This window comes from Pristiophorus japonicus, chromosome 4, assembly GCF_044704955.1.
Source record: "Pristiophorus japonicus isolate sPriJap1 chromosome 4, sPriJap1.hap1, whole genome shotgun sequence".
Classification (NCBI taxonomy): Eukaryota; Metazoa; Chordata; class Chondrichthyes; family Pristiophoridae; genus Pristiophorus; species Pristiophorus japonicus.
Genome location: NC_091980.1, coordinates 166,456,837 through 166,481,355, shown reverse-complemented (window position 1 = coordinate 166,481,355; position 24,519 = coordinate 166,456,837). Strand labels below are relative to the sequence as shown.

General features: G+C 46.6%; 1 protein-coding gene across 4 annotated transcripts in view; it reads left to right on the top strand.

Moving 5' to 3' along the window:
* ccdc135 (coiled-coil domain containing 135) overlaps positions 1-24,519 on the top strand; it is a 284,493-nt gene that overhangs the window by 47,170 nt on the left and 212,804 nt on the right. For 3 of the 4 annotated variants that reach the window (XM_070878800.1, XM_070878803.1, XM_070878802.1), the window contains exon 2: positions 22,914-23,020. In XM_070878800.1, the coding sequence (XP_070734901.1) occupies positions 22,914-23,020 (107 nt within the window). Of the gene's footprint in view, positions 1-21,185; positions 21,253-22,913; positions 23,021-24,519 lie in introns of those variants that run through there. The other variant, XM_070878801.1, reaches the window with a different exon arrangement.

The window sequence follows — 24,519 nt, the reverse complement described above, 5'->3', positions numbered from 1 at the left end:
ATTCTCTATCCATGCTAATACATTTCCTCTGACTCCGCGTACCTTTACTTTCTGCAGTAACCTTTTGTGTGGCACCTTATCGAATGCCTTTTGGAAATCTAAATACACCACATCCATCAGTACACCTCTATCCATCATGCTCGTTATATCCTCAAAGAATTCCAGTCAATTAGTTAAACATGATTTCCCCTTCATGAAGCCATGTTGTGTCTGCTTGATTGCACTATTCCTATCTGGATGTCCCGCTATTTCTTCCTTAATGATAGCTTCAAGCATTTTCCCCACTACAGATGTTAAACTAACCGGCCTATAGTTACCTGTCTTTTGTCTGCCCCCTTTTTTAAACAGAGGCGTTACATTAGCTGCTTTCCAATCCGCTGGTACCTCCCCAGAGTCCAGAGAATTTTGGTAGATTATAACGAATGCATCTGCTATAACTTCCGCCATCTCTTTTAATATCCTGGGATGCATTTTATCAGGACCAGGGGACTTGTCTACCTTGAGTCCCATTAGCCTGCCCAGCACTACCTCCCTAGTGATAGTGATTGTCTCAAGGTCCTCCCTTCCCACATTCCCGTGACCAGCAATTTTTGGCATGGTTTTTGTGTCTTCCACTGTGAAGACCGAAGCAAAATAATTGTTTAAGGTCTCAGCCATTTCCACATTTCCCATTATTAAATCCCCCTTTTCATCTTCTAATGGACCAACATTTACTTTAGTCACTCTCTTCCGTTTTATATATCGGTAAAAGCTTTTACTATCTGTTTTTATGTTTTGCGCAAGTTTACTTTCGTAATCTATCTTTCCTTTCTTTATTGCTTTCTTAGTCATTCTTTGCTGTCGTTTAAAATTTTCCCAATCTTCTAGTTTCCCACTAACCTTGGCCACCTTATATGCATTGGTTTTTAATTTGATACTCTCCTTTATTTCCTTGGTTATCCATGGCTGGTTATCCCTTCTCTTACCACCCTTCTTTTTCACTGGAATATATTTTTGTTGAGCACTATAAAAGAGCTCCTTAAAAGTCCTCCACTGTTCCTCAATTGTGCCACCGTTTAGTCTGTGTTCCCAGTCTACTTTAGCTAACTCTGCCCTCATCCCACTGTAGTCCCCTTTGTTTAAGCATAGTACGCTCATTTGAGACACTACTACCTCACCCTCAATCTGTATTACAAATTCAACCATACTGTGATCACTCATTCCGAGAGGATCTTTTACTCGGAGATCGTTTATTATTCCTGTCTCATTACACAGGACCAGATCTAAGATAGCTTGTTCCCTTGTAGGTTGTGTAACATACTGTTCTAAGAAACAATCCCGTATGCATTCTATGAATTCCTCCACCAGGCTACCCCGTGCGATTTGATTTGACCAATCGATATGTAGGTTAAAATCCCCCATGATTACTGCCGTTCCTTTTTCACATGCCTCCATTATTCCCTTGATTATTGTCCGCCCCACCGTGAAGTTATTATTTGGGGGCCTATAAGCTACGCCCACCAGTGATTTTTTCCCCTTACTATCTCTAATCTCCACCCACAATGATTCAACATTTTGTTCATTCGAGCCAATATCATCTCTCACAACTGCCCTGATATCATCCTTTATTAACAGAGCTACCCCACCTCCTTTCCCTTCTTGTCTATCTTTCCGAATTGTCAGATACCCCTGTATGTTTAATTCCCAGTCTTGGCCACCCTGCAACCACGCTTCTGTAATGGCCACCAAATCATACCCATTTGTAATGATTTGTGCCGTCAACTCATTTACTTTATTTCAAATGCTGCGTGCATTTAGGTAGAGTGTTTTAATACTAGTTTTTAAACCATGATTTTTAGTTTTGACCCCTCCTGCATCCCCTTTATATTCATACATATTGTCCCTTCCTATCACCTTGTGGTTCACACTTACCCCAGTGCTACTCTGCTCTGTTGCCTCCTGCCTTTTGCATTCTTTCTTGGGGGTCCCGTTCATCTGCGCTCTCACCCACTCTAACTAGCTCAGAGCCCTCTCCTGGGTTCCGAATACTCCTCGCATTGAGGCACCGAGCTTTCAGGCTTGCCTTTTTTTTACACTTTGAGCCTTTAGAATTTTGCTGTTCAGTGGCCCTTTTTGTTTTTTGCCTTGGGTTTCTCTGCCCTCCACTTTTACTCATCTCCTTTCTGTCTTTTGCTTCTGTCTCCATTTTGTTTCCCTCTGTCTCCCTGCATTAGTTCCCATCCCCCTGCCATATTAGTTTAACTCCTCCCCAACAGCACTAGCAAACACTCCCCCTCGGACATTGGATCCGGTCCTGCCCAGGTGCAGACCGTCCGGTTTGTACTGGTCCCACCTCCCCCAGAACCGGTTCCAATGCCGGAATTTGAATCCCTCCCTTCTGCACCATGCTCAAGCCACGTATTCATCTGCGCTATCCTGCAATTCCTACTCTGACTCGCACGTGGCATGTGTACCAATCCCGAGATTACTACTTTTGAGGTCCTACTTTTTAATTTAGCTCCTAGCTCCTTAAATTCGTCTTGTAGAACGTCATCCCTTTTTTTACCTATGTCGTTGGTACCAATGTGCACCACGACAACTGGCTGTTCTCCCTCCCTTTTCAGAATGTCCTGCACCCGCTCCAAGACATCCTTGACCCTTGCACCAGGGAGGCAACATACCATCCTGAAGTCTCGGTTGCGGCCGCAGAAACGACTATCTATTCCCCTTACAATTGAATCCCCTATCACTATCGCTCTCCCACTCTTTTTCCTGCCCTCCTGTGCAACAGAACCAGCCACGGTGCCATGAACTTGGCTGCTGCTGCCCTCCCCTGATGAGTCATCCCCCTCAACAGTACTCAAAGCAGTGTATCTGTTTTGCTGGGGGATGACCACAGGGGACCCCTGCACTACCTTCCTTGCACTGCTCTTCCTGCTGGTCTTTCATTCCCTAGCTGGCTGTGGACCCTTCGCCTGTGGTAAGACCAACTCGCTACACGTGCTACTCACGTCATTCTCAGCATCATGGATGCTCCAGAGTAAATCCACCCTCAGCTCCAATTCCACAACGCGGTCCGTCAGGAGCTGGAGACGGATAGACTTCCCGCACACGTAGTCGTCAGGGACACCGGAAGTGTCCCTGAGTTCCCACATGGTACAGGAGGAGCATATCACGTGACCGAGCTCTCCTGCCATGACTTAACCCTTAGATACACTTAATTTGGCGACAACAATGTTAACAGGTTACTTACTGATATAAAAAAGAAAAAGACAACAATGTTAACGGGTTACTTACTGATATAAAAAAGAAAAAGAAAAGCTACTCACCAATCACCAGCCAATCACTTACACCTTTGGCTGTGACGTCACCGTTTGATTTCTTTCTACTACTTTTTTGATTTTTCTCCCAGCTGGAGCTGTACAAGCTCGCCTTTTATAGGCCTTTCCACGCACCCTGGACTCACGCTGCTCGAACTGCCGCTCCTCCTCCGACTCTGGGCCTATATAGGCCTTTCCACGCACCCCGGACTCGCGCTGCTCGAACTGCCACTCCTCCTCCGACGTGGGCCTTTATAGGCCTCTCCACACCCTCCGGACTCGCGCTGCTCAGCTCAGAAGAGCTCAGCTTTGTATTGAGCTCAAAATTTATTGAGGTGGGGGCATAAGGGAATGATGCTGAGGACTATGCGGAGGCCTGATTGTTCGAGAGAGGAAAAGGTCAGATGGGATCGTGAAAACACAGCCAGGGTGAGATTGAAAGAAGGGATGAGGTCAGAGGAACGTGAAGGGGAAGAGGGATCCGGAGTATCCAAGATTTGTTGAAATTTACGATCCTTAACACCTCAAAGGAAGACAAGCAGTTATTTGTTAAAGCACCAGATGAGTTGGAGGATGAAAAGGAACTGCAGACCAGATTTGAGATAAGGTGAGTCAGTGCTACTGAAGGGAGAGGTCCAGAGCATGTGGTGACGGATGGCATTGAGCGTGGATTTCAGGATCTGGCAAGAGCAATGGTTCGAGAAACGCATGATCTCATTTATAGTTGGCCAGGACACCAGGGCGAACTCCCCGACTCTTCTTCGAATAGTGTCATGGGATCTTTTACATCATCTGAAAGGGCAGACAGGACCTCAGTTTAACCTCTTGACAGTGCGGCACTCCCTCAGTACTGCACTGGAGTGTCTACCTGCATTATGTGCTCAAGTTGCTGGAGTGGGGCTATGAATCCATGAGCTTCTGGCTCAGAGGCAAGAGTGCTACCCACTGAGCCACAACTGACATCTCACTCCACAAAACAATGATAGGCAGTGATGAAGTTGAATCTGACTGCAAGGGTACCAGCAGTCTTCTGCTACGTCATCCTAGAGGCTATACTTTTCAGTATGAGTCTAGACAGTGAGTGTCAGCGGGCTGGTAACCATACAGGGAATCATAGTTGAGTTCTCTCCTGTCCTTATCTCATCTTCACATACATGCAGGGTAAAAAGTCATCAAAAATTACTGAGACTTGTTTTATTTAGTTCATACTTTTGGATTTGGACGACACTAGCAAGGTGGGCATTTATTGCCTACCCCTAATTACCCCAAGCAGGTGGTGGGAGACCTTCTCTTTGTGGTGAAGGTACTCCACTGATGTTGAAACAGCGGGATTTCCGGGATTTTGACCCAGGCAGCTCAAGGCACGTCCGCCATTGGCGGAGCGATGAAAATCAGGGATGTGCAAGAGACCAGAATTGAAGGAGCGCAGAGCTCTCACAGGGTTGTAGAGCTGGAGAAGGTTATAGGGCTGGAGGAGGTTACAAAGATAGGGAAGGGTTACATAGGATTGCATAGGATATACAACACCGAAACACGCCATTCAACCCAACCAGTCCATGCCGGCGTTTCTGCTCCACTCGAGCCTCCTCCTGTCTTTCCTCATCTAAATCTATCAGCAAAACCCTATATTCCCATCTCCATTATATGCTTGTCTAGCCTCCCATAAATGCATCTATACTATTTGCTTCAACCACCCCCACATTCCACATTCTCACCACTCTTCTGAATTCCCTGTTGGATTTCTTGGTAACTATCTTATATTAATGGCCTCTAGTTATGCTCTTCCCCACAAGTGGAAACATTCACTCTGTATCCATCCTATCAAAGTCTTTCATAATTTTAAAGACCTCGATTAAGTCACCCTTCAGCCTTTTTTCAAGAGAAAAGAGACACAGCCTGTTCATCCTTTCCTGATATGTATACCCTCACATTTCTGGTATCATCCTTGTAAATCTTCCCCCCACCCATGTCCCTCCCCCTCCCCCCATCTCTCTCCCCTCCAGTCTCTCTCTCTTTCTCTCCCCCCGCCAGCCTCTCTCTCTCTTCACCCCCCAGTCTCTCTCTCCTTCTCCCCCCCCCCCAGCCTCCCTCTCTCCCAGTCTCTCCCCCCCAGTTTCTCTCTCGCTCTCCCCCCACCACCCCCAGTCTCTCTCTCTTTCCCCCAGTTTCTCTCTCGCTCTCTTTCCCCAACCCCCTGTCTCTCCCCATCTCCCCCCCAGTCTCTCTCTCTCCCCAATCTCTCTCCCCTCAGTCTCTCTCTCCCGCTCCCTCCCCCAGTTTCTCTTCCACCCCCTACTCGGCCGCCTGCCGGCCCTCTCAGCCCTCCGCCACCAATCTCGGCTGGGTGGAATGAGAGTGGGGCTGCACTTCCGGCCAGGCACTTCCCGTTCGGGCGGGAGGCATCGGGGGGCGGAGGTTGACCGACACATGCGCAGAAAAAAGGCAGTACAAATAGTTACTCCCTTTTATTATGGCCTTGCTAACCTGTATCGCAACTTTTAGTGATTTGTGTATTTGTACTCCGAGACTCCCTTGTTCCTCGACCCCACCTAGACTCGCACCTTCCAAGTAATGTGACCTTCTTATTCTTCCTACCAAAATGTAGTATCTCATTTTATCTGTGTTGAACTTTTTCAATTATATGTCCATTCTGCAAATTTATTAATGTGCTCCTGTAATTTGTTGCAGTCCTCCTCAGTATTGACTATCACCACAATTTGGTGTCATCTGCAAATTTAGAAATTGTGTTTTTGATTCCAGTCTAAATCGTTAATAGTAGTCCCGGCACTGATCCTTGTGGAACACCACGACTCACCTTTTCTGCCACTGTTTGTTTTCTGTTTTGAAGCCAGCTGGCAACCCATTCTGCTACTTGTCCCCTGACTCCGCATCCTCTGACCTTGTTCATCAGCCTATTATGGGGTAACTTATCGAAGGCCTTTTGAAAATCTAGGTAAATTACTTCTTCTGCATTACCATTGTCTACATTCTCTGTCACCTCTTCATAAAATTTAATGAGGTTGGTCAAGCAAGACTTTCCCTTTTGAAATCTATGCTGACTATTCATTATTATATTTTTGGTTTCTAGATCTTCTATTTTCTCCTTTAGTAGGGATTCCATTATCTTTCCGACCACCGATGTTAAGCTGACTGATCTATAATTCCTTGCACATCCCCCTTCTTAAATATAGGTATTACTTTAGCTACCTGCCAGTCTTCTGGCACTACATCTTTTTTTAATGAATAATTAAATATGTGTAGCAATGCCTCTGCAATCTCTTCCCTGGATTCTTCTAAAATGCGTGGATGCAATACATCTGGACCAGGGGTTTTATCCTCTGAGTTTGAATAGTTTAATATATCCCCCTTTTTTTACTTTAAGTGTACTTATCTCATCACTAATCTCATCATCCAATGTCATGTCCACCTGTTCTATTTCCCTGGTAAATACTGAAGCAAAATAATTAATTAATATTTCTTCCATCTCTCTATCTTTACCTGTGGTATTATCCTGTCTATCCCTTAATGACCCCTATTCCCATCCCAACCTTCCTTTTTTTATTGATGTGCTTGTAAAATATTTTACTATTTTATTTTATGTTCCTTGATCATTTAATTTCAGAGTTCCTCTTTGCCTTCCTAATTATTTTTTTGAATTCTCTCAATCTTTTCATATTCTCCCTTATCATAGACTCCCCTGCTGTCTAAGTACTTAATGTGTACCTCTTTCCTTACCCTCAATTGTTCCCTTATGGTTTTATTCATCCATGGAGTCTCATTAGTGTTTAGTTTGTTCTTTCCTTTTAGCAGAATATATTGTTCCTGCACTCTGTTGAACACCGTTTTGAATGTTTCCCATTGCTGTTCTACATCGTTTTTTGCCAATATTGTTGCCCATTTTATTTTCCTAAGTTCTATTTTCAGCCCCGCAAAATCAGCTTTCCTCCAATCTATTATGTACTTCTCAATTATCATCTTAAAATGTATTATATTATGGTCACTTTTGCCAAGATGTTCCCATACTTTTACTTCTCTTATCTGCTCTGGTTCATTACCCATTACTAGATCCAATAGCGAATCCTCCCGTGTTGGGCTTTTTACATATTGGGTTAGAATGGAGTCCTGTACACATTGTAGGAACTCCATTTCCTTATCCCCTTTACCTACCTCTTCTGTCCAATTATTATCAGGGTAGTTGAAATCCCCTATGATTATTATTCTATGGGCTCGAAATTGGTGAAAGCTAAGTTCCGCCCAAGTACCATCCAAAGGGCTGCTGAGATCCGGATGGTACTTTGGACAGAAGTTTCATGGAAAAATCTGGGAACGACGGCAAAAATGGGACTTACGCGCCAATTCTGGACGGCAGCGGGCAGTAGCTCCCAATTCTCGGTGGAAAATGCAATCCTTGGCAAAGTACTGACAAGGATTGAGTCAGACCCAGGGAAGGGGGAACTGATCAAATAAAAAAATGTTTAATACATTAAAAAAACTAGAAATCCTTCAGGGGACCCCATCCACCAAAATCTCTGCAAAGAAAAATAAAGAAAAGAAGTGGACTAACTTTTTTTTGCAGGTCTTCATTTTTACCATTGAGGTAAGTAAGACTTGCCTCCACGCGGCGGTCTTTTCCCCTGCTGCAGCGGAGGACCACCCGGACCAAACTGACAGCTTGGCGGGTGGGAGGACTCTTCTGCGTGTTGCACACTGGTACACACAGGTGGACGTCAGCAGATGACACACAGCGGTCTTCTCTCCCTGCCGGCGGGAGGCCTCCATCAAACTCGCTCGGTGGGGAGACCGCCCAGAAACCAGGGAGACCGCCGAGAAAACACCAATTTCGGGCCCGATGTTTATTACTCATTTCCCTAATTTGTCTGCATATTTCTTCCTTCACCTCCCTTCCACTATTAGATGGTCTGCAGACTACATCTATTAGTGTGATTGATCCTTTATTATCTTTTATCTCTATCCATATGGATTCTATTTTTGTCTTGCTGATAGCTGCGTCACTTTTTTTTACTGCCAATATGTTATCCTTAATAAGTACAACTCCACCTCCCTTTTTTCCTCTCTAGCTTTTCTAAATATGTTATACCTTGCAATGTTTAATTCCCAGTCCTGATTTTTCTGGAGCCATATCTCAGTAATCCCTACTATGTCCAGTTCCTCGCAATGCATGATTGCCTCTGGCTCCCCTGTTTTATTACGGACATTGTTGTCGACAGTTTAACACATTTTTAACAGCATTTCCTCTTACTTTATGTTTAACCATCCTTTTAAACTCCTGTTCTATAACGCTATTTATTCCCTTGCCCTTACTTTATTCTTTCCTGTCATGTATCTCACACTACTTTACATAACTGTATCTTACCATGCTATACATGACTGTAACTAGGGATGACCTGTAACCACAAGCTTACCTTACCACCAGGGGTGCACTTGCAGGAGACACCGGATACCTGTTCCAAACAGGTATATAAGCACAGGTCTCAGGCAAGAGTGGCATTCGAGAGCTGTGTAATAAAGGTGCAGGTCCTGAGTGACCTTGACTTCAGCATGTGCCTCGTGTGAGTCTGTACTGCAGGGACAGGACTTTACAGTGGCGATGAGTTACGGGATTACAGAATCCACAGAATGGCGACCAACGGCTCAGATGACGAATACAATGCTGGAGATAATTGGGAGGACATTATAGAAAGGCTCCAGCAAAGCTTCATAAAAGACTGGTTAGGCGACGATAAGGCAGACAAGAGAAGAGCCCATCTCGTGACCAGCTGTGGCTTGAAAACATGCGCCTTAATGAAGGACCTGCTGGCACCCGAGAAACCAGCAAGCAAGTCATTTGAAATTTGAAGAGTTGAGCACACTGGTGAGAGACCACCTGAAGCCAGCGAGCAGCCTACACATGGCCAGACACAGATTCTACAACTACAGACGTTGTGTGGGCCACAGCATACCCGACTTCGTGGCGGAACTTCGGAGGTTGGCTAGCTTATGTGAGTTCTCCGAAGAACTAAGGAGAGAAGTACTGAGAGACTTTTTTATTGAAGGAATAGGCCATGCAAGCATATTCCAAAAGCTCATAGAGACCAAGAACTTGACCCTAGAGGCAGCAGCACTGGTTGCACAGACATTCTTGGCAGGAGAAGAAGAAACGAGGTTGATCTACACTGCGGGTACGACAACCAACGAAACATCGGAGCAAGGGGTTCACAGCGTGAAACAAGCCGCTACCCCCACACACAGACAAAGGCAGGAGAGCAGGCCCTCAGTAGCAGGCAGTGGCACCAGAAGCCATCAAGGGCCACATGAACGGCCGTTCACACCTCATCAACCCACAATGCGAGCAATCAATTGCAAACTGAGAAAAGCTCAAGAGAGATCAGCCAGACGCAGCTCTTCCTTTGGAAACAATGGAAGCGGTCTGTGCTGGAGATGTGGGGGAAGGCACTCATCAAGGGGGTGTCGATTTCAGCATGCTGTTTGCAGAAACTGCGACTATACAGGGCATCTGGCCCGCATGTGCAGAAAAACGGCAGCTCGGCTGGTATATGAATCGGAAGGGTCGGAAAGCGGACCAGAAATCGGTGGGCACAGTACCCGGGATACCGAGGTACAGCGGGTCAACACGATCAATGGCCACTGTTCTTACAACAAGATGCCTCCAATAATAATGAGGGTCCTACTCAACGGGATATCCGTCAACATGGAGCTGGATACGGGAGCGAGTCAATCTCTCATGAGCGCTCAAAAATTTGAACAGCTGTGGCCGCACAAAAGAGACAGACCAAAGCTCACAAGGGTCGACACCAAACTAAGGACCTATACCAAAGAAATCGTCCCAGTTCTTGGCAGCGCCATGCTCTCAGTCACACACAAAGGGACAGTGAACCGACTTTCCCAGTGGATTGTCCCCGGAGATCTCCCAGCATTGCTGGGGAGAAGCTGGCTGGCAAAACTAAACTGGAAATGGGATGATGTTCACGCCATTTCATCAGAGGAACGGACCTCCTGCTCAACAGTTCTAAGTCGATTTGAACATCTCTTTCAGCCAGGTGTGGGCACCTTCAAAGGGGCTAAAGTCAAAATCTACATCACACAGGATGCTAGACCGGTCCATCACAAGGCTAGAGCTGTGCCCTATGTGATGAGGGAAAAGATTGAACATGAACTGGACAGGCTTCTGCGGGAACGCATTATCTCACCCGTGGAATTTAGCGACTGGGCAAGTCCCATCGTCTCAGTCATGAAGCCCGATGGATCCGTACGAATCTGTGGGGACTACAAATCTACCATAAGCAAAGTCTCCCTACAGGACCAATATCCGCTGCCCAGAGCGGAGGACTTCTTTGCCACATTGGCTGGAGGAAAATTTTTCTCAAAACTAGATCTCACATCTGCGTATATGACGCAAGAATTGACCGACGAGTCTAAGCTACTCACCACCATCAACACACATCGAGGCCTTTTCATGTACCATCGATGCCCATTCGGCATCAGGTCGGCAGCTGTATTCCAGCGCAACATGGAGAGTCTGCTCAAGTCCATCCCGGGGACGGTTGTATTTCAAGACGACATACTTATCACGGGCAGGGACACCGACTCCCATCTCCGCAATTTGGAGGAAGTACTAAAGCGGTTGGATCGGGTAGGCCTAAGGGTTAAGAAATCCAAGTGCCTGTTTCTCGTGCCCGAGGTTGAATTTTTGGGCAGAAGGATTGCCGCTGATGGAATCCGCCCAACAGAATCCAAAACCGAAGCAATTCGCCTGGCACCCAGGCCCCGGAATGTCTCAGAACTGCGCGCCTTTCTCGGGCTACTCAATTACTTTGGGAACTTTATGCAGAACTTAAGCACGCTGCTGGAGCCTCTCCACGGGCTACTCAGAAAGGGGTGCGATTGGTTTTGGGGGGACGCCCAGGAACGTGCCTCAATAAGGCACGCAATCTTCTGTGTTCCAACAGTGTTTTGGCTTTCTTTGATCCAGGTAAAAAGCTAGTTCTTACATGTGATGCATCAGCGTACGGGGTCGGGTGCGTTTTACAACATGTCAATAGTGCGGGTAAATTACAAGCCATAGCTTATGCCTCCAGGTCACTTTCGCGGGCGGAGCGCGGGTACGGAATGGTGGAGAAGGAGGCGCTCACGTGCGTGTACCGTGTCAAATAGATGCACCAATACCTTTTCGGGGCCAAGTTCGCGTTAGAAACCGACTACAAGCCCCTCACGTCGCTACTGTTGATTTCTGGATTCTTTTCCTTCAATCTGGTTCAGTGAAATCACTGAGTCGAATACCGATTGTGCTTTAAACAAAGCAAGCTTTTATTTAAAAAGCAAATCCCTATCGGCGACCTTATCAGACAGAAGGAATGCAACTCTGATAGATCGCACTCACTTCCTACGGACAAAGTGATGTTACATTGTAAAGGGACGACGGTTATACATTTTCGGTAAAAGATAACAAGAAAGGGCTCGAGTGACATCCTAGTTCAGCCTATCCCTTTTGATCCCTCTTTCCCTTTGTCCACTCATAAGCCGACCTAAGTATGGTCTGATTTTAAACAAAGACCTTCTGTTAATGTTTCAGGTTAATAACATGATTTAATAAGACCTTGAGGTTTTTCTGCAAGCTGTGGGTTTTGTTTCAATATGTGTTAGTGTTGTAACATTTTGCAGTCTCGAGTCTGAGATGTCATGGCTATTCCCCCATGAATTCTTTGTTAGCTTATACTGTCCATATATAATTCCCACGTTCTCAACTTCTCGACTTTAATGTCTGTATACATTTAATATCCATGTTCAGTATGCATTCTCACTACTATCTGAGAGCAAGGCAATAAACGGCAACGCCTCGGCGCGCATTCAACGGTGGGCACTCATGCTGGCCTCTTACGATTACACCATAAGGCACAGACCAGGCACAGACAACTGTGCCGACGCGCTTTGCAGGCTACCCCTGACGACCACAGAAGGGTCTGATGAACAGGACTGTGAGATAGTCATGGCAATCAATGCCTTTGAGTCCACAGGTTCGCCCATGACGGCTCGCCAAATCAGAGCCTGGACGACCAGCGACCCCACGTTATCCCGAGTAAAAAGATGTGTCTTAACTGGTGACTAGGCAGAGGCTCGCGATGCCTGCCCCGCAGAGATCAAACCTCTCCATAGGCGCATGCATGAGCTGTCACTACAAGCAGACTGCCTGATGTGGGGTAGCCGAGTAGTTATGCCTCTGCAAGGCAGAGAGGCATTTGTCCGGGAGCTCCACCGCGAGCACCCGGGGATCATTCTCATGAAGGCCGTAGCCAGATCCCACGTCCTGTGGCCTGGCATTGACGCGGACTTGGAGCTCTGCGTCCGATGGTGCACCATTTGTGCCCAACTCATTAATGTCCCCAGGGAGGCCCCCCTGAGTCCCTGGCCCACCAAACCGTGGTCGCGGGTGCACTGGGACTATGTGGGCCCATTCATGGGAAAAATGTTCCTTGTAGTTGTAGATGCATTTTCAAAGTGGATCGAATGCACCATTTTAAACTCGAGCACCACCTCCACCACTGTGGAGAGCCTTGGAACCATGTTCGCAACGCACGGCATTCCTGACATATTGGTCAGTTATAATGGTCCATGCTTCACCAGCGCAGAATTCCAAGATTTTATGAGTGACCACAGCATAAATCACGTTAGGACGGCACCGTTCAAGCCGGCCTCCAACGGCCAGGCGGAGCGAGCAGTGCAGATCATTAAACAAGGCATACTCAAAATCCAAGGTCCCACGCTGCAGGGCCGCCTGTCGCGACGGCTGCTGGCATACAGATCTCGTCCACATTCATTGACTGGAGTTCCCCCCCGCGCAACTATTGATGAAATGGATCTTAAAGACAAGGCTCTCATTAATCCTCCCAGACATGCATGAAATCGTTGAGGCAAAGCGCCATAAGCTAACAGAGTACCATGACCGAAATTCAAGGGGGAGGTGGAATGAGAAAGGGGACAAAGTGTTTGTGCTAAACTATGGCAGCGGTCCCAAATGGCTTGCCGGGACAGTAACAGGCAAGGAAGGTAACAGGCAAGGAAGGAAACAGGCTACTGGTGGTACAAATGGACAGTGGCCAAACCTGGCGGCAGCATGTAGACCAAGTCAAAAGTAGATTTACCAACAACACTGCTGATCCAGAAGCAGACTACAATGTGGAACTCACACCACACCTGGTGGACAGACAGAGGGAACAACCTGAGGAAAGGGCAATCCCAAATGACAGCCCAGGCGAGACACCAACAATCATACTGAACGAAACAGACAGCCCAGGCGAGATACCAGCAATCACACCGAAAGAAAAACAGGCACCAAGGCAAACAATTGAACCACAACTAAGATGCTTCACGCGAGAGCGTAGACCACCTGAGAGACTGAACCTAGAAAGACAATAAGACCTTGGGGGAGGGTGGTGTCATGTATCGCACACTACTGTACATAACTGTATCTTACCATGCTATACATGACTGTAACTAGAGATGACCTATAACCACAAGCTTACCTTACCACCAGGGGTGCACTTGCAGGAGACACTGGATACCTTCCCAGACAGGTATATAAGGACAGGTCTCAGGCAAGTGTGGCATTCGAGAGCTGTGTAATAAAGGTGCAAGTCCTGAGTGACCTTGACTTCAGCATGTACCTCGTGTGAGTCTGTACTGCAGGGACAGGACTTTACATTTTCCATGTTATCTTTTCCTGTTTTGTTTATATTTAGGCTGGTTATGTTTCTTATAGATCCCTTCGAAGTGAGTGTGGGCAAAAATTTGACAGATGGAGTATAATGTTGGAAAGTGCGAGATCATGCATTTTGGCAGAAAAAACCGTAGAACAAGTTATTATTTAAATGGAGAAACATGGCAAAGTGCTGCAGTGCAGCGAGACTTGGGAGTCCTGGTGCATGAAACACAAAAGATTAGTATGCAGGTACAGCATGTGATCAGGAAGGTCAATGGAATCTTGATCTTTATTGCAAAGGGGATGGAGTATAAAAGCAGGGAAGTCTGGCTACAGTTATACAGGGTATTGGTGAGGCTACACCTCGAATACTGCGCACAGTTTTGGTTTCCATATTTAAGAAAAGATATACTTGCTTTGGAGGCAGTTCAGAGAAGGTTCACTAGGTTGATTCCGGAGATGAGGGGGTTGACTTATGAGGAAAGGTTAAGTAGGTTGGGCCTCTACTCACTGGAATTCAGAAGATTGAGAGGTGATCTTATCGAAATGTATAGGATTATGAGGGGGCTTGACAAGGTGGATGCAGAGAGGATGTTTCCACTGATAGGGGAGACTAGAACTAGAGAGCATACTTTTCAGAATGGCAGGCAGTGACTAGTGGGGTACCGCAAGGTTCTGTGCTGGGGCCCCAGCTGTTTACATTGTACATTAATGATTTAGACGAGGGGATTAAATGTAGTATCTCCAAATTTGCGGATGACACTAAGTTGGGTGGCAGTGTGAGCTGCAAGGAGGATGCTATGAGGCTGCAGAGTGACTTGGATAGGTTAGGTGAGTGGTCAAATGCATGGCAGATGAAGTATAATGTGGATAAATGTGAGGTTATCCACTTTGGTGGTAAAAACAGAGAGACAGACTATTATCTGAATGGTGGCAGATTCAGAAAAGGGGAGGTGCAACGAGACCTGGGTGTCATGGTACATCAGTGAAGGTTGGCATGCAGGTACAGCAGGCGGTTAGAAAGAAAATGGCATGTTGGCCTTCATACCAAGGGGATTTGAGTACAGGGGCAGGGAGGTGTTACCACAGTTGTACAGGGCCTTGGTGAGGCCACACCTGGAGTATTGTGTACAGTTTTGGTCTCCTAACTTGAGGAAGGACAGTCTTGCTATTGAGGGAGTGCAGCGAAGGTTCACCAGACTGATTCCCGGGATGGCGGGACTGACCTATCAAGAAAGACTCGATCAACTGGGCTTGTATTCACTGGAGTTCAGAAGAATGAGAGGGGATCTCATAGAAACGTTTAAAATTTTGACGGGTTTAGACAGGTTAGATGCAGGAAGAATGTTCCCAATGTTGGGGAAGTCCAGAACCAGGGATCACAGTCTAAGAATAAGGGATAAGCCATTTAGGACCGAGATGAGGAGAAACTTCTTCACCCAGAGAGTGGTGAACCTGTGGAATTCTCTACCACAGAAAGTTGTTGAGGCCAATTCACGAAATATATTCAAAAAGGAGTTAGATGTAGTCCTTACTACTAGGGGATCAAGGGGTATGGCGAAAAAGCAGGAATGGGGTACTGAAGTTGCATGTTCAGCCATGAACTCATTGAATGGCGGTGCAGGCTCGAAGGGCCGAATGGCCTACTCCTGCACCTATTTTCTATGTTTCTATGGTCCCAAGTTTCCACATGATTTGCTCCTGATTTTTAGGAGCAACTGGTGTAGAACGGAGTATCTTAGAAATCGGAATTCTCCACATTTAGTTTTCTGCAATTCTAGTCAGGTAGAACAGTTTAACTTTGGAACAGAATTTTTTTTTCAAAAGGGGGCGTGTCCGGCCACTGACGCCTGATTTCAACGTTTCCACAGTGAAAACGTACTCCAAACTAACTTAGAATGGAGGAAGTGAAGATTTTTGTACGCTTGAAAAAACCTTGTCTACACTTTAAAAAATCAGGCGCAGGTTACAAATTATGCGTAGGGAACGAGGTGAGGGGGGGAGGGGGGGAAAGGGAAGTCATTAAATTCTACAATCAATCCTTAGTTATACTTATACAAATATTATACAAATAAATCCAACCTGAATAAAAATTTATAAGCAAAGAAAAGATTAAATAAACCATGTTCCTACCTGTGTGAAAGCGCTTCAGGCAGGCCTTTCAGGCAGCGGTGTGGCATCAGTGTCTTGACGGCAGCGGCAGCAAGCTTCAAGCTGAGCTGCAGTGCTTGAGGCAGGCCTTCATTCTCTTCGTGGCTGGCCGCGAAGAAGCAGCACCGGACGGACCCGAGGCCATTCGGCCATGAGATATCAGCGGCGTCAGTGGCTGGCCGGCAGCCGAAGAATCAGCAGCGGACCGACGTGAGGCCATTCGGCCATGAGATAGCAGTGGCTGGCCGGCAGCCAAAGAATCAACGCAGGACACACGCAGCTCATTAAGGTTCTTAAGGTTCTTGAGGCCATTTGGCCACGCTTTAGGGGCGGCGTCAGTGGCTGGCCGGCAGCCAAAGATACAGCAGCAGCCTTCGAGCTGTGAGGGGGACTGAGGCCATTTGGACAGGGAGAGGCAGCCACATAGACAGTTTTATATTTAAATTTGCAGAATGGGTGCTGCATTGTCAACACCACATATTATGCAATGGTTCGCCATCAATTCACTGCATAGGAGAGAATTGATTAGAGCTCACTGCACCAGGAACATCGTAGCCCGTAGGTTGATGGGCAGGAGACCTTACCCACGTGGACAATATCGAACCAGGCGCTCGTACCTGGACATGAGCGAGGCTGATTGTGTGAAAAGGCTGTGTTTTTGCAGAGAAGTTGTCACTGAGATCTGTGATATGGTGAGAGCAGATTTGCAGCCCAGAAGCAGAAGGACAACTGCCTTGTCTGTTGAAGTGAAGGTAACAGCTGCACTTTCTTTCTATGCCTCGGGATCGTTTCAGGCTACAACTGGAGATGTGTGTGCCATCTCTCAACGTGCAATACATGCCTGCGTTTACCAGGTCACGGCTGCACTTTATGCGCGAAGGAATGACTTCATCAATTTCCCAATGACCGCACAAGCGATCCATGAGAGGGCTGTGGGCTTCTTCAGGATTGCCGGCTTCCCAAAGGTACAGGGCTGCATTGATTGTACCCACATAGCCTTGCGAGCACCCGTGGAGGAATCTGAGCAGTACCGAAATAGGAAAGGTTTCCACTCTATCAATGTGCAGCTCATGTGTGACGACAAGCAGCGCATCATGTCAGTCGATGCGAGATACTCTGGCAGCACCCACGATGCGTTCATCCTACGCGACAGCGTTCTATCTGACATGTTTGAGCAGCAGCCAGAAGAGCAGAGTTGGCTACTGGGAGACAAAGCCTGACCACCTGGCTCATGACACCCATACGCGTGACACGGACAGAAGCTGACCGCCAATACAACATGGCGCACATTGTGACGCGCAGCATCATTGAGAGGACCATTGGCATATTGAAACAGCAATTCCGATGCCTGGACCATTCCGGAGGACAGTTGCAATACTCTCCTCAGATTCACTGTTGTGTGCTGCATGCTTCATAACTTAGCCATCATGAGGCAGCAGGAGCTGGTAGTGGAACCTGAAGACCGACGTGAGGGTCCAGTGCATGATGATCGTATTACGGAAGACCAGGATGTGGATGATAACGACAATCAGGAAAGCATGCAAGTGCCTGATGCCGGAGCACGAGGTCGGAGGAGGGTCGTCCATCGTGCCCCTTTAACGATTGCTCGAGACTTGCGCCAGCAGCTCATCCGTGAATGCTTCAACTACTGATGCCTGAGGGCTCTGCGACCACTTTTGCATATGGACATGTTTATTCTTTGCAGTTGTTCCTACGTTGTGTTGTGTTAATGGAACATGAAACAGTTTTAATGAAAAAATATTTTATTGAAAAGTTAACGTCACTCTAATAAAATATTTATTGTATCAAGCTATACTTTTTAATATTTCTCTTGAAGATCACTTAAAAACTTTAAGATCACTTATAAACTTGTAAAGTTACAAAAGTTACAAAACACTTTCTATGTGAAAAATTTTACACTCTAAGATCACTTACACTTCAAGATCACTTTTTAGATGCAAAATTAAATAATTTACAGAATGTGAGAGTATTTACACTATAAGATCACTTGAAAACCCTGAGATCACTTATATGTTGTAAAGTTACAAAACTTACAAAACAGTTTCATTGTGAAAAATCTTACACTCTGAAGGACACTTAAACTTCAGGATCACTTTTTAGGTGCAAAATTAAATAAGATACAAAAAAATGTGAGAGCATTTACACTATAAGATCACTTAAAAACCATAAGATCCCTTATAAGTTGTAAAGTTACAAAACTTACAAAACAATTTCAATTTGAAAAACGCTACTACAGCTACATCAAGAACAAGAACAAAGGCTGCAACCATGTCTCATCCATATCTCAGTGAATGTTCACTTCCTCATGGGGGTGTCATTTGATTGGCTGGGCTGTGTGTCCTTATTGCAGCAGCCTGCTCAACCAGGCCCTCCCTGACAGCCTGTGCCGACACTTGCATGCCCTCCCTGATGGCCTGTGCCGTAATTTGCATGCCCTCCCTGATGGCCTGTGCCGTCGATTGCACTCCCTCGGACATTCCCTCCCTAAGTTCCCGTGTCATTACTGCTATTTCTCCCGTCTGGACCGTCAACTCTTCACCTACTGCATTGATGCCACCGATGAGTGATCGGGTAAGCTCATTGGTCTCCATACCCAATGCCACAACCTGAGCCGTATCTGTTGCACGCTGCATATCAGGAGAGCGTGTCTCCAATCTCCTTCTCCTCTGCCTGGGTCTGCCTCGTGGCACCACTACACTGGGAGGTGTGGGCACGGACGGTGGGATGCTCAGTGTTGCAAGCGGCACCACTACACAGGGAGGCGCAGGCTGGGACTGTGGGATGCTCTGTGTTCCAGACGGCTGAACTGGAGGGAGAGGCTCAGGCTGGAATGGTGGGATGCTCTGTGTTGCAGACGGCAGAACTAGAGGGAGAGGCTCGGGCTGGAACGGTAGGACGCTCGGTGTTCCAGATGACAGCACTCGAGTGCGAGCCGTGGGCTGGGATGTTGGACGAATGGGTGTAAACTGCTCCATGATATCAGCAGCAACACTGGGACCCGAAGTGTCGGAATCAAAACCATAGTAGGTGGAACCAGAACCTATGCGAGAGGGAGGTGCAGGCTGGGACGGTAGTGCACTGACTGTAGAATGCTGCATTATACCAGCAGCACCACTTGGACCCGCAACATCGGAAGCGAAACCATGGAAGGTGGAACCAAGACCTATGCTAGGGGTTGAAACTCTGATGCCCCTTGATGGGGGCTCATAAACATTAAATTGGAAGCTCTCCCTGCAGACATTTCAGTCATCGTTGCCATCATCCAGTCTGGCTCGTCCGCAGCTGGTTGTTCTGTACCCTCAGGATCCTCAGGGTTGGCAGCAGCAGCAGCAGCATCATCATCGTGTTCTGCAAAATACATCAGAACAGTCAAATGCTTAACAGCAAGGGAGGGGACCAGGTGAGTGGCATGAGTACTCTCACACATAGCAGGTCAGGCAGCAGGTTGATTTAAAGGGCCATGATGCATTTTCAGGACTTGCCCTCTTCCTCGCGTGCGGGCCCAGCTTGTGCTGTACTGATTGCTTTTCTCCATGTCCGACTCATCATAGCAGCTATCCTTTGTTCCAAGGGTGGCAGTGGATGCAGATTGGGCACGCCTCCTCCTGTCCGAGTTGCCTCCCTTTTGTTGTGGGCCAATTTCTTCTGCAAAGAGTAAAATATAACTTTTTACAGAGTGTGTCAGTCTGCAAGGTGGGACATACAGATAGCCAGGTTACAATTATGATTAAATTAAAAATGGGAAATATTACTTACACTAACTACTTGACCAAGGTCGTGCCATTTCTTTTTACACTGACTTCCAGATCTCCTGGTATGCACCACTGTGCAGTAATCTTCTGCAACTTGGTTCCAGCGTTTCTTCATTTCTTTTGGTGGCACTTTTATGCGACCTCTGTTGCTGGTATCGAGCTCCTGCCATCTCTGCTCAATTACGTTGACTAATATCTCCACTTCCTCATGCAAGAAATTCTTTGTTCTTGGTGGACGTTGATCCATTGCAAAGTTGAATTGGCACTCTTATTTCTCCAAACACACAGTCCTTAATTTGCATGTACCAATGCAGCACCGGTTCTGCAAGTTTAGCAGTGAAAAGCTGAACTCACTGATTTCAGCAGGTGATTTATTCAGCAGTGCTGCTAAAAGCACTCCCTCACACACAGAAATATCAAGAAAATTAAAATACAAGCCTTTGCAGGGGTCCAAGAAACAAATCTTCAATTTTTCTGCAGCACTTTTAAAAATGGCCGAGTGCCAATGTTTACTTCAGACTGCGCGTGCGCGAACGCTCCAACGCGCACGCGCAGGGTTGCCGGCACCAAGAAGCCTCATTTCAATTGTACCCGCCCCCTCCTACTTACAAAATCGGCGCGAGTGGTAGGCTCTGCCCCCTGTGCGCCGCGCCAAGCAGACATCGAGCTCCAAGGAGCTCGAGAATACCGCACTTTTTTTCTGCCGCCGTTTTCAGCGCGAAAAACAGGCGCCCAGCTCTGAGGTGCGACTTTTTCGCCGCGTGTGGAAACTTGGGGCCTATGTTTCTATTTCTTATGTTGTTAAGTTCTCCCATCTAGCTAGTTTAAAACCTTTTCCACCTCCCTATTTACTCTTTTCACTAGGACACGGGTCCCATCCCGGTTCAGGTGAAACCCGTCCCATCGGTGCAGCTACTTCCTGTCCCAGAACTGGTGCTACTGTCCCATGAAATAAGGCTAGACTAAGATATGGCAGAGCAGGTTGTGAATCTGGACTGCAGTATGTGGGAATATGTCCCGAAACTGTCCCGAGCAAACATGTTTTCCACATCAGCCCTTTAGCCACATGTTAATTTTCCTGATCTGTCTGCTTCTATGCCAGTTTGCACGTGGCTCCGACAATAATCCTGAGATTAATACCCTCGAGGTCCTGCTTTTTAATTTAGAGCCTAACTCCTGATACTCTTTCAGCAGAGCGTCCTTCCTGTTCCTACCTATGTCATTTGTTCCAACATGGACTACGACAACTGGATTTACACCCTCCGGTTCCAAGATCCTCTCCAGCGCCATGAGATATCTCTTACCCTGGCATCGGGTAGGCAACAAACCCTTCGGGATTCTCGTTCTTGTCTGCAGAGGACGCTTTCTATCCCCTAATGATAGAGTCCGCTATCACTACCACATTTCTATTCTGCTCTTCCCTCCCCTTGGACAGCCTTCTGAGCACGGTGCCTTGGTCTGCATTGTGGTTGTCCTCCCTGCGATCTCTCTCCTTGTCCTCACAGGTAGCGAGTTCATCGTATCTGCTGCAGGATCTCCTCCACCTCTCCGAAATCCCTGCTACCCAGCTCCCTCACAGTCACAACCTCCCTTTCCTGAACCTATGTTTTCCTCTGGGATGTGACTGTATTCTGGATATGACTTTAAAGAAATTCCTCCCCCTCCCTTATTTGTCGGAGTGTCTCCAACACGCACTTCAGTTCAACGACTCTGAGTCGGAGAGATTCGAGATGAAGTCATCTGCTGCAGACATGCTTGCTCGGGACAGTATCGCTGTCCACATACTCCTACATAGTGTTGGTGAAGCCACACTTAGAGTACTGCGTACAGTTTTGATCTCCTTATTTAAGGAGGGATATACTTGCATTGGAGGCAGTTCAGAGAAGGTCCACTCGGTTGATTGCTGAAATGAAGGTTTGATTGATAAAGTAAGGTTGAGTCGGTTGGGCCTATACTTAGAAGAATGAGAGGTGATCTTATTGAAACATGTAAGATAATGAAGGGGCTCGACAAGGTAGATGCAGAGAGAATGTTTCCACTCATGGGGGAATCTAGAACTAGGGGGCATAGTTTCAGAATAAGGGGCCGCCATTTAAAATTGAGATGAGGAGGAATTTCTCCTCTCAGAAGGTTGTAAATCTGTGGAATTCTCTGCCCCAGAGAGCTGTGGAGGCTGGGTCATTGAATATATTTAAGGCGGAGATAGATAGATTTTTGAGCAATAAGGGAGTAAAGGGTTATGGGGAGCGGACAGGGAAATGGAGCTGATCCCATGATGAGATCAGCCATGATCTTATTGAATGGCAGAGCAGGCTCAAGGGGCCAAATGGCCTACTCCTGCTCCTATTTCTTATGTTCTTATATTGCAGTCCAGACTCACAACCTACTCTGCCATATCTTAGTCTAGCCTTATTCTATTTATTTAATTAGTTAAAGACTTTACTCAATGATTATTTATAGTTATATTAATTAGTTTAACTAGTTAAGCTATAAGTTTAATACAGTACTTTATAGTTTCCCGCACCTAGTTTAAACCACAGTCCTGGGTTAGTGAGAAAAGAGAAGGAAAAAACCCAATACTCACCAATCAATCACCTACCTGCTGTCCTTGTTCTTTTGGAAATCATTGAAGGTTCTGCCACCACTGATACCTCCCCCAATTAGGTCCTTCCCCCTCTTCTCCGAATTCCCACTCGTTCCAAATTCCCAAATAAATCACTCTGTTTAGGTCCACTCCGGTTACGAAACTCTGTGCAGATCACCCTGTGCTTCTGCAAACCAGGGGCTGAACACTAACCTGAGAGCAAGGATGGATTTCCTCAATATAATAAGCTCATAACCACATTTCTAAGGAAGAATTTTCCTACTCTGGCGCACAGAGGTAATTTTTGCCTGCAATCGAGAAATTGTAAGAAGTACACAAGTATAATATTGTGCATGACCCCCTGAAATGACTTTTGCTGCCTTTTTCTGCAGTGTGTCATGGATAAGCTGGAGGAATCAGATGAAGAGCTAGCGGTCAAAGAAGGAGAACCAGAGATCAAGAAGCCGATAATCGAAATTGGCATGAAAGTAGACCAACTGTAAGTTATTTTTATTTCTAGTTTCATAATTTGTTTTAGAATATTTTATATCCAGAAGATAAATAATAACTTCAGCAGAGGAACTTCATAATAAAAAACAAGAGGTATAAGCCTAAAAATTCCTCAGTGTAATGCCGGTGGTTAAGGCCGGTTTTGTTGAAAAAGTGGCGCCCACTTCGCTTCTGCTATGAGACATGATGGCCACCATTTTGGTGAGGACCATAGCACTGCCGTTGACAGGGCTGGCCTCTCAAATTTAAATAAGCAGATTGTGATGTCAATTGGTGTGCAACGCCTGATTTAACGCCACAACTGCTATTGTGGACGTTCTCACTCTCCACAGCGGCGTATCCTGAATACGCACAGAAAAGTGCTGCTGGAAGCTTGCAAGGCTTCGGATAGTAAAGGAAGGCTTCTGAGAAGACAGAAAATGTTGGAAATACTCAGAAGGTCAGGCAGCATCCATGGAGAGAAAAACAGAGTTAATGGGGTCAAAATTACCCCTTTTTGCGATGCCCATTAGCATCTCCGGTAAGCGCTAACGTGGTGCAAACACTGCTAATCGTGCCCCAGTATCGCCCCGGAACCCACCCAGAGGAAGCAGAAGAGGAGTAAGTGGAAGGAAGTAGGCAACCCAGACAGTCCCTTTCTGGCCGGGATATCCGGGATGGAATCATCCGCCTGCGGTAACAGTGACTACAACCCCAATTCCCATTTCAACATTTGTCCCACACCTTACCTTCACTCTGTTACTGACCATCACTGTGTCATCTTGGCTACAATGCTGAAATAAAAGCTAACATAAAGTAATCTTTCCAATCCAACTTTATCCATATATGCATCTAATATGACATCAAGAAATTTACTAATCACCCTTGTGCATTCCCTTAGTGACTGTCTTGTGTGTGCCTTTGCTTATTCTAGTGATGTCATGCAGTGCTACCCCAGTGGCTACAGCATGGCTGGTGGAAGGCTGCTGACTTTCAGTGGGGGAGATACTGTAGATGGCCTTGCAAGACAACCTCAAGGAGTTGGTGGCTAGGAGTGTCAAATCGAGTGACAATACTTCTTCTTCTTCTGCACTCTCCTCTCCCTCTTCCTGGTCAACCACTGGCTGGGGTGGCTGCATTTATTGGATGTCTGAAATGTGGAAGGCACAAGGATAGAGTTGTGGTGAGGGTTGGGGTGCACAAAAGCAAGATCTGCATTTTTACACCATGTGCACCCTGTAAATCAGAAGAGATTATGGGATGAGGAGGAAGTGGGATGTGAGAAGGAGGATAACATATGAGGATACCGGCATCTTGTATTCTTTCAGCGCTGCCTCTGGCCAAGAGCTCAGCCATGCCCCTGCCAAGAATGGCCAGCACTGGCTCCTCCAAGGGGGTTAGGTGAAGCTAGGAATGTGGGAACATATTTGCCCTGAACCTTCATTTTTTTCCTTGTCCTTGTGTTTGGTAGATTGCTGGTAGGTGAGTGATGGGGGGGTGGGGTGGAGG